Below are 11,674 nucleotides of genomic sequence, written 5' to 3'. Positions count from 1 at the left end.
AAAAGAAGCAAACAGGTGGCGCTGTGAATTTTCAGAGGGATGAGTTTTTGAACAGCCAGCATGAACGGTTGTCGTATCTAGGTCAAATATGTAAATTTCGGAATGCAACACATTACAGTCATAATAAATGAATTAGTAACAACATGTGCATCATTTAAGAGTTTGGAAGTGTTTTAAGTTAATGAAATATATTAAATGCATGTAAATTTGATAAAATTCATTATTCTGCAGTAGTCAATATACGCATGTGCAAAAAAAAAAAATATTGGATTTAGAGCATGTGTTTATTTACAAAGCGAAAGAAGCACGTCATATTAGAATTCTCCATTGTCTAAATATTTTAACCATTCATCAATTAGTTAAGTCAACGCTTTTTGACATGAATGAACTTGCCTAACGAATCAGGTTAGTTTAAACATATTTATATATAGTGGATTGGGAAACAAGTTTTGCAACTTATATTAATCCCTTTCCACTTCGCGGGTGCGAGTGCTGCCTTGTAGCGGCATTAGCTTACTCTTTTTCGAAATCTACAAGGGTGTCTTTAACGTGCAAGAGATATGGTTCTCTCTTAACACGGGTCAGCCATTTATCGTCCCCGTCCGACGGACTATCATCGTTTCTTCAAGACCATACTCGCAAATGGTGTCAAGGGAGAGCCGAAAATTGAGTTGCTGAAATTTTCATCCCGAACGGGAATCGAACCAGGAACCTTTGTGTTAGTAGTCAGATGTACTGACCACTACATCACGGCTCTCTGGTGAATCATTTCATAATATAAACAATATATATAAATATATCTCGACTCTTTAAAATTCAAGATTTTATCCTAAATTGAGGTAAAGTATACATCAATCATATATATTATAACAGGTCACCAGCACACTACATATCTTCCTTTTATTGGGTATACGGGGATGTGCCAAAAATATGGGTCATTATTTTGCGAGATTTTATATAAAAATGACCCTCATTTTTAATGGCATCCTATATTAAAATGCATTTACGTTTGATAACTGTATATTGATTTGGGGTATGATCTACATATCATATATAAATATGCTTTTGAGAATCTTACATTATTAATGGTCAATTATTATATTAAATTAAATCAATTTATTTGAAAGTACACCTTTCAAATAAGTTCCGAAATGAACCCCGGTAATTTGTCTCCTGATTTGATCTTCAATAATGTTTTGCACCAAACGATGTCAATTCATATATAAAAACTTAAGGGTAGCTGGTATATTTATCATGAATTATGAGTAATGATGAGTTAATACTTATATAAACGTGGGTCACATTTTAAATATTGTATATAAGTATAGGTCATTCTTTCTTAAATATTTATATAACTATAGGTATTGAATTTCAGTGAATGTTATATTAAAATGGGTACGTTTTTTGAGGCAAAAATGGCGGTGTCATCCTGGTTTGCCCACTTTTAATTACATGCATATGTAAACATAGGGGAATTGTTGTTTTAACAATTATAGTTTATTTCTGAATAATAGTCATAATTTTTACCTTTTATTTTACCTGTAAATTTTAATAAATGATACAATATTCTGCTATCATATCAATGAAAATGTGCAAACATATTTTTTATTTTAATATTTTTGAGCAGGAAAATGTGTAGAATTTGACAATATACCTCTTATTTTACCTGTATTTATCTTAATTAAAGATACTTTATTCTGCTATTAACTCAAGAAAAATGTGCAAATATAATTGTTGTTACATTCTTAAAAAAATAAAGAATCAAAGATTAATATATATATATATTTTAATTTAAATAAATACACTGTTCTAAAATTAATATAAAAAATATCCAATTAGTCGTAACAAATAGAATATAAATGCAACTGCAGCTTAACAAATGCACAATTTGAGCAGCATTTTCTTATTCAAAAAAAATCAGCAGCTAAGAAAGGATACAAAATGATTGCTCAATAACTTCAGTAACAACTTCATTCAGAAAAAAATCATGAGACAGCAACCAACAACACAGCACAGATAGTGTTCCAAACTTTATTAAGTGTATTTGTCGATGAGCACAGAAATGTTGACTACAGTCGTATTACAAAGAAAATGAAGACATCACTTGATTTAAAAGACGAGCCGCAGTATTATCTCTTGTTCGACCCCACCTAGTTGAGGATGTTTTGCATAAAAGTTTAGAAAACATTGGTGAAGCTGACAACATGCTTGCTACAACATTATTTACTGATTATGTGACAGAATTCTGGGTTGAAGTATATCGCTTTCTATGGAACATCAAAATTATGATGAGACTCCAACATGCCAATCCAATGAGATCAATGAGTTAATGAAGAAGTACCAGGCACTAATATTAGAAATATTATCCAGTATGCAGCAGGAGGAGCCGGCCCACCAAAAAAAAAAAAGATTCAGAGTAATAGAAACCAGATTCCAAATACTGAAAGACACAGATACCGACAAGGAATCGTCAGAGTGATAGACTATTTTGAAATAGCATCCCATCGTCTCCATTTTAATTGAACAACTTAGTGAAATATTGTAATTAGTGACTTTTTAAATATATATAAAATATTCCATTTCCCTTTATTATACATACAATGCCCATGGTGCTGCATATTACTTATTTTACCATAGTGCTTTATTTATTCCCTATGTAATGCACTTATAAACTTTGATTCATATATTAATAAATTATGTTTGCAATAAAAGATAATTTGTATTGCAGTATTTATATCATGAAAATCATTCAGAAACTAATAAATTATGAAGACACTTTTATTACTGAATGTCATTGTTTTGTCTTTAGTTGTATTTTGAATGATAAAATTGAATTTATTTCAAATTATTGAGAAAAAACCTATTTGATTGATTTATTATTTTTCTTTAAGAATCATAATAAAAAATATGTAAATATAGTAAGAAATCACTGATAAACTATAAACCTAAGTTGGAACAGACTATACAATTGTATGCTCATTAAACCTTTTGTCTTTTTTGTTTTCTTTGCTATTAGATAATTGGAAGAATTAAACGTGGGCAAACCAGGAGTAAACCAAAATGGCAAACCCTTACCAAAAAAATATCGAAGTTACCCCCCCCCCCCCCCCCCGTGGTTTCAAGGCTTTCGACATGACGTAAAAACATGAATGTTTAATCTCAATAATTAAAATTGTTTCAAATTCATTTTGTATTAAAAAAACAACCACAATTTGACAAAAGAAAATAAATTTTCACTTTACCTTGCTTGCTAGAATTAAAAAAAGGAAATACTCGTAAAAGACGATGACATTATTCTCATTCATTGTCACAGATTTTTTTTTAAATATTTCAGTCACCTTAGCTTATACGTTGTACATTGTGGCAGCTGTTGCATATGTCGATAACGTGTGTCACAACTTTCAAGTAAAGTTTTATATAGAACACTAAAATATCAATAACTGTAATAAATATTATAAAGAGATATGTTATTTTTCATGGTGACTACATTTCGTTGTGTGAATCTTATAAAGAAGTATTTTCCAATTTTCTTACTGTTGGGAAATTGAATATATGGAGCGCAATATCATAAATATTTGACTAAGACTTACAAAAATTAGAGGAATCGACTAAATACGTGCACGATGAGTAACTCTTTTTAGGTTTTGTTTTATAGACAAGCAACTTAGGTGAATAAAGCCTCCCCTTTTCCGGAGATTGAACACTTCATTACAAGTTATGCAGTTGTTTTAAAAATTTATCTTTATGTTTCTATTGGGGATGGATAATTGACCATGTTATTGTTTCTATTGACCATGGATAATTTCACTTTGTAATAACCCAGACGAGTGCAATTATTTGTAACGATTTCATTGGACGTTGACAAATATTTTGAAGGGTTAGATGACACGTTCTACCGTAACTAAGAAAGCTACCATTCCTATTATGTTTTGGTATGTAATTTCTAAAAAAACATAAACAAAAATGTCACATTTTGTACCTCAAAACTTACTTTTTGTCAATATTGAAACACATTAGAAGCGTACGAAAAGTATAAATACGTCTAGATATGTACAATTATAATATTTTTACAGATTAATTTGATGGAAATATAAAGCAACAAAAGTAGGTCTAAATACATCATCAGTAACTGATATTGATTAATTTGAAGCAGATTTTGTTCTAAAGAGGGAAATAAATAAACATTGTGTTTTATAAAGTTGTTCCATTTATTATAAACACAAAAACAAAAATCTTCATTGTATGAGAGATAAATGGATATAAGTGTAAAAAAAGACACCTTATTTTCTTTTTCTATTCACACTTTTTAGTAAGTAGCTATAAATAGCTACTGTACCAAGCTTACATTAAAGTATAAAATTGAGAATGGAAATGGGGGAATGTGCCAAAGAGACAACAACCCGACCATAGAAAAAAAAACAACAGCAGAAGGTCACCAACATGTCTTCAATGTAGCGAGAAATTCCCGCACCCGGAGGCGTCCTTCAGCTGGCCCCTAAACAAATATATACTAGTTCAGTGATAATGAACGCCATACTAATTTCCAAATTGTACACAAGAAACTAAAATTAAAATAATACAAGACTAACAAAGGCCAGAGGCTCCTGACTTGGGACAGGCGCAAAAATGCGGCGGGGTTAAACATGTTTGTGAGATCTCAACCCTCCCCCTATACCTCTAGCCAATGTAGAAAAGTAAACGCATAACAATACGCACATTAAAATTCAGTTCAAGAGAAGTCCGAGTCTGATGTCAGAAGATGTAACCAAAGAAAATAAACAAAATGACAATAATACATAAATAACAACAGACTACTAGCAGTTAACTGACATGCCAGCTCCAGACTTCAATTAAATTGACTGAAAGATTATGATTTCATCATATGAACATCAGACACAATCCTTCCCGTTAGGGGTTTAGTATCATTCCATCATAACATGTATGAGAAGAACATAACCCGTGTCATGCCAACAACTGGTTTTTGAATAAATGTGTTTAGTTCCGATGCAAAGACCCTATAAGTGAATCAATATTAACGCCAAAATATGCTATCTTTAATGAACTGACAACAGTATCGTAACTATATCCCTTCTTAATAAGTCTAGTCAAAGGTTTTGTTAGTTTTTGAGGTGAATACTGACACCATTGTGCTTTATAAAGAATATTTCCATAAAAAATTGGATGTGAAACACCTGAACGTATAAGAAGTCTGCATGTTGAGCTATATTTACGAATGATGTCCTTATACCGATGATAAAATTTAGTAAATGTTTTGACTAGTTTGTGATATCGAAAACCCTGGTGTAATAATTTTTCAGTAATACATAAATTTCTCTCGTTAAAATCTAAAACATTGTTACATACACGAGCGAATCGTACAATTTGAGATATATAAACACCGTAAGATGGTGACAAGGGAACGTCACCATCTAAAAATGAATAATTAACGATAGGAAATGAAAAATCATCTCTTTTATCATAAATTTTAGTATTCAGCTTTCCGTTAGTGATATAGATATCAAGATCGAGGAAAGGGCAGTGGTCATTGTTAGTATTAGCTTTATTTAAAGTAAGTTCAACAGGATAAATTTCTTTAATATACATACTGAAGTCGTCATTATTGAGAGCCAAAATATCATCCAAATATCTAAAAGTATTATTAAATTTGTTTATCAGATGTTGTTTCGATGGGTCTTTGCTTATTTTTGTCATAAATTGTAACTCATAGCAATACAAAAACAGGTCCGCAATAAGTGGTGCATAGTTAATCCCCATTGGAATTCCGATAATCTGACGATATACGGAATCCCCAAAGCGAACAAAAATGTTATCTAGTAAAAATTCAAGGGCATATATAATATCAAAGCATGTCCAATTGACATAGTTTTTTTGTTTATTGCTACTAAAAAATGACCTAAAAGAGTTTGAACATATATATTCACATTCTGACTTTTTAAATGCCCATTTAATTAGGTTTGTGAATTTTTTTCTTAATGAGAATGTGAGGCAATGTGGTATACAGGGTAGAAAAATCAAAAACTTTGAACAGATTTAAAATCACCAATATAAGCATGCAATTTATCAAGTACTTCCAACGAGTTCTTGACACTCCAAAAGTAATTAATTCCACTATTTTCGAAGGCCTTATTTGAACAATTTATTATCAGGTTTTTAATAGTACCAAGTGTGCTGGTAAGTAGAATAGACAATTTAGTAGTCGAACAATGGCTTGAAGACGAAATAAATCTATATTTGTAAGGTGTTTTGTGTAGCTTCGGAAGCCAATACATAGTTGGGACTTTCATTGTATTTGGCTCTGCTTGTAAAGCGGTAGCTAAAAGTTTATGTTTGTTACAGATGTCGTTTTCTGAAAATGGAGTCAGTCGGAATGTTGGTGAATTGGTGATTTCTTTTTTCAGAACCTCAATGTAAATTCAAACAATAATAATATTATTAGCAGCTTTATCGGCCGGGACAAAAAACAAATTTCTTGGCTAGTTCTTTTAGTTTATGTTTGATACGAGAAATAGGTTTATTGTGGTTATTGTTAATAGTAAAATGTTCTTTAAAATGTTGAATACGTATATCAACTATCTTCATTACTGAATTAAAAAAAGAGTCCAAAGATTTTTTGTCAGCTTTTTCCCGTTTTATCCATTTTATACAGTAAGTATGGAGTGAGTCGTGGATGATATTACGACACTCATTCCAATTAATAATTGACGGGGGACGATATTTAGGTCCTTTACTGAGGAATGATTTTAACTCTCGGTCTTGAACGATGTTAAGATCTCCTGTTATAACATGGGAAATGGGTCCATAAATATATTCGGAGGTACTACAATTACATGAAGTAGGTGTATTTTCACTGATATTAACATCTTTACACAATTGACTATAATTAAACACAAATTTCCGGGTAGATTTCTTGTAAATATAACAAATTAGAGGTAGCTCAGTATTGTCAAAATATCCAGGAATTTGTTCTTTAACAGAATGGACGTTACAAATATACCGGCAATATTTACAAAATCAAAACCTTTATCGACATACTTTATTTTAATAAAATGTTTTTTATGATCTTCAGGGCGATCAATTTTGGGAAATAGTTTAGAATAACAATATGCCATAATAATTTGAACAATTTCATACTTAGGACTGCTATATGAAATTGTGTTGCAATCCTCCAAAATTTTATTTAACTTATTAACCGGTAATGAACAGAGTTTTGTTAACAGATAATGTCTGCCGTTGTTTTTTGAAATAGAAATTAGGTCCGAAATATTGGTATGATTGGTCCGAAATTTTCTTTGATTGCGATTTGTTCTACGACCGTGAGAACGGTTTTTACTAACAGTTTTAGAAACTATATCTAAAATGTTAACGGAATCGGTTCTAGATATATTACCAATTCCCATGATATATACCAATTCCCATGATATTATCATTAAGACCGAGAAGGTAGACTGTCTGTAATTTTTTAATCCAATTTAATTCAATTATTTTCCGTTATCGTACAAACTTTGAATGAGATTCACCAGGCTGCTTATTTACTACTTCTAAAGGTTGAACTGCTAAATATTTAATAGGATGGTTGTGCTTCTAAAGGTGTTGGTAAATGATACTTTTGAATTTATTGGGTCTTTTAAAACGATACAGATGTTCTTGAGTGCGTTTAGATAAATATCGTCCAGTTTCTCCTACGTACTGAATACCACATCCCGGTTTGTTTCATGTGAGTAAATAAATAATACTGTTTGTTTTTCAAGTTATATCAGTTTCAAAATTCAAAGAAAATGTGCGACCAATAAACGTGGACCTTACCGTATTGTTGGTGGAAAGACGGGGACATGTAAGTCATTTTTTGGCATGACACTTATCGATAGAAGGGTAACCACGATTTTTATTGTTAAAAATGTTAGCGATGGTAGTATTTTTAGATAACCGATTTTGAAGATTGAGACGTGTAGATACCCTTTGAACAAGTTTAGTATTTAATATTTTTCCATTTCTAAGCTTCATAATTGTTTTTTGTTAGTGAATTATATAATAAAGGAGCAAAGACTGGCGTCCAGAATATGAACCAGCATACAATAATTTAAGTTATGTAAAATTGATAAATCTGTTCGGCTAAAAATGTCAAACGCTATCAGTATTAATTACCCGAAAAAGATAGGGAATATCAGGGTAGGACTGATGGCTGACTAAATAGTAGAATGGGGCTGAATATTGAAATACTACTTTTTGATAAACATTCCTAAAGTAATGAACTAGAGCAGTTATATTTTTTAACCCTCATTCCAAATTATTTGCAATCTATTATAATCACTTCAATTTAGTGGTCCTGAGATATTGCTTAATGTATCTAGTGCTGGCAGTTTTTGGTGTTGTTTGTTTTGCAAAGGATACCGTTTGTATGCAGATAAAACTGGTTTATCTCTCACTGTCACATTGTACATTTTAATGTTGTGATAAGTTATAAGTGTAGTTTGTTGGTGTAAAATCTGGATCCTCACACATTTACAAATGCTGGTCATACAGAGTGAGAATGTGGTGGGCTTACACATACTGTAAGTGCTAAACTCTCCTGTAACCTGTGATGGTGTAACAGCTTAACATTTAAGAACAAACAGTTAACACTCAGGAATGTCAACTATATTTAAAACAGTAAAACATTAATTAGTTAATTCTTTCCATCATCGACGAACAGTCAGAAACAGACTTTAGTCTGTACTATGCTGCACGAAATAAGCAATTTGTCAATTTTTATGCCCCCGCCGTAGCGGAGGGAGCATACAGTTTTGCCCTTGTCCGCCCGTCAGTACGTACGTACATACGTCCCAATTGGTTTCCGTTCTCTAACGTTAGTTTGCCTCAACCAAATGTCATGAAACTTACTTATACAAAATGTGTATTACGACAAAACACAGATCAAGTTTGAATTTTGATAGCGTCACTTTGACCTTTATAGAGTTATGCTCCTTTACAATGGAAAAATTGCTGAATTTTCCCTTTCTGTTCTCGAACTATTATAGTTTGCTTCAACCAAGTGTTATGAAACTTATACACAATGCTTAAGACCCCAAAACACAGATCAAGTATAAAATTTTGGGACGTCATGTTTGGGTTAAGATTGCATATAACTGACTAGGTATCTAAATCTTCCAAGGATCATCACTATTTTTGATATATATAAAATATAGTGCATTGCTCTTCACATTCTATTCATCCTATCCATGAACATTTCCAGATGTTTATCTATGAAATTTATAATCAGATATATTCATGTTACAAAATGAACCGCGCTGAAGTACGTTCATTATTCATTTTTCATTATTAAAAATATAATAATGAATAATGTAATAGTTCATTATTCACTGTTCTACGCTAAGTGATGAATAATGAATAATGAAATAGTTTATATTTCAGTATTCAAGTTGAATATAATATGCAATTATAATTTTTTTATTTTTTTGACTGCGACACTAGTACGTAACTATATCCCGTATCTCTGAATTCGTTAGAACTGTTATCTCACAAATATTCAAATGAATATAAGAAATAAAATCAAATCAATCTTTGATTTTTTTCTCTTCATAAACTAGTGGGTTTCTCTGATTATTGTAACAGAAATTTCATGGTTTAATGTATGAACGACCTGTATACCAAAACGTATATAAAAAAATAAATGTTATACATTGTCTTTTTTAACTTTCACTTGACCTTTGTTCTTCTTCATCCTAGTTATAGATTTAACTTGTTGATTGGGGCGTATTGACCATTAGAGGGGTTACGGAGGACCTAAATGCCAAAATACGCGTGAAAATTAAGAAATAGCCAATTTTAAATAATGAAATGGATATTTTGAATTATGGAATGGACTGCTGAGGCCCCTCAGCCCCTAATTACAGTTATACCTTATGCCTTCATTTGAAAGCTTATTAAGAGAGGAACAAAATGTATATAGTAAATATGTTTCGCAACGTCTATTAGGGGGGTAACGAAGAAGCTTAATGTCGAAATACGCGTGAACATTTAGAAATAGCTTATTTTAAAAAATGGAATGGCCTGCTACGACCCACCAGCCCCTAATTACAGATATACCTTTTACCTCATTCGAAAACTTATTAATAGAGGAACAGAAGATATATAGTTCATGTGTTCCGAAAAGCCTTTTAGATGACATACTATTTACCTTAATGTCGAAATATGTGAGAACTAGCGTATTTTGAATACTTAGTAATGGAATGGACTGCTATGATCCTTCATCCCCTTATTACTCTGTAAGGGTCATTGCAGGATAAATTGGCGAACACCATGTTATAGTTTTATCTATTACACAGTGTATAAAGTTTTTTCTGTAATTAGGGACTGACGGGTCGCAGCAGTCTATTCCATTATTCACAATATTCATTTCATTATTCAAAATTGGCTTTTTCTGAATTTTCACGCGTATTTTTGCATTTAGGTCCTTTGTAACCCCTCTAATGGTCATTGCATTACATATTGTTTATAATCAGTTTATTCCTCTTTCAATAAGCTTTCATTTGGTGTATACATTTATTCTTACTTGAGAGCTGAAGGGTGGCAGCAGTCGATTCTATTATTCAAAATAAGCTATAATTTCTTAATGGTCACGCGTATTTCGATATTTAGGTCCTTCGTTCCTTTTTTAATATGTGTTGCCAAACATATTGACTATATACCTTTTGTTCCTCTCTTAAAAAGCGTTCGAATGAGGTATTGAGCATACCTGTAATTAGGGGCTGAAGGGTCACAGCAGTCCAATTCATTATTCAAAATATCCATTTCATTATTCAAAATTGGTTATTTCTTAATATTCATGTATATTTTACCATTTAGGTCCTCCGTAACCCCTCTAATGGTCACTACGGCACATATAGTCTATAACCAAATTATTCCTCTTTTAATAAGCTTTCATATGATGTATACATTTTTTCTTAATTAGGGGCTGACGGGTCGCAGCAGTCCATTTATGTCCATTTACTGAATGAAAATTGTTGAATTTTTATTTTCCATTCCCTTACTTAAGTTTGTCTCAACTAAACGTTATGAAATGTATATACTATATATTATTACCACAAAGTTCAGTTTGAGTTCAAATTTTGGTAGCGTCACTTTTACGGTTCTAGACATGACTTAGGTCCGAGTACACAGTTATCGTACTTTGATTTTCGTTGTCCACGAATATAGTCTTTAGTGTGGACAATTTGTTACTTGCCAATTTCTTTTATACCCCTTCCAAATTTATTTCTCCATGTTTTATGCCTCGAATAGCAAGAAGAGGGGTGTAATGCCTGAATGAATTTTAAGTAAAGTTGTGATTTGATTCAGCTGAAAAAGGTTAAAAATTAGCACTTCGGAAGCTGTCTAAAAATTTCAAGACCTTCTTAACATAAAATTGTCCATATTTTGAGTTAGAGCCGATGAAGTTTTCAATAATTTTGATATACTTTGTCCGAAAAGTATTGCAACATACTGTAAACATATTATTGAGAATTGAGATTTTTTTAATTTCCATTTATTGTCTAAAAGAAATGCACTAAGAAATAACTATGTACTCGGAACTAAGAATCTTTGATATGGTCATATTTATAAATGAATTGTTTAAAAAACTTTAGAATTTTCGAAATACTAAGGCTTTTCTACCTCA

General features: G+C 31.5%; 1 protein-coding gene across 2 annotated transcripts in view; it reads right to left on the bottom strand.

Annotated features, from left to right (window-relative positions):
* The window catches only part of LOC143079727 (protein sel-1 homolog 3-like), a 108,180-nt gene extending 104,842 nt beyond the window's left edge, over nt 1-3,338 (bottom strand). For both annotated transcript variants that reach the window (XM_076255271.1, XM_076255273.1), the window contains exon 1: nt 3,243-3,338. In XM_076255271.1, coding sequence (XP_076111386.1) covers nt 3,243-3,305 — 63 coding nt within the window. In that variant the 5' untranslated portion in view covers nt 3,306-3,338. The remainder of the gene's footprint in view (nt 1-3,242) is intronic.
* Nucleotides 3,339-11,674: the final 8,336 nt, after the last annotated feature.

The sequence above is a fragment of the Mytilus galloprovincialis genome, chromosome 6 (genome assembly GCF_965363235.1).
Source record: "Mytilus galloprovincialis chromosome 6, xbMytGall1.hap1.1, whole genome shotgun sequence".
Lineage (NCBI taxonomy): Eukaryota > Metazoa > Mollusca > Bivalvia > Mytilida > Mytilidae > Mytilus > Mytilus galloprovincialis.
This window is presented reverse-complemented; position numbering and strand designations above follow the sequence as displayed.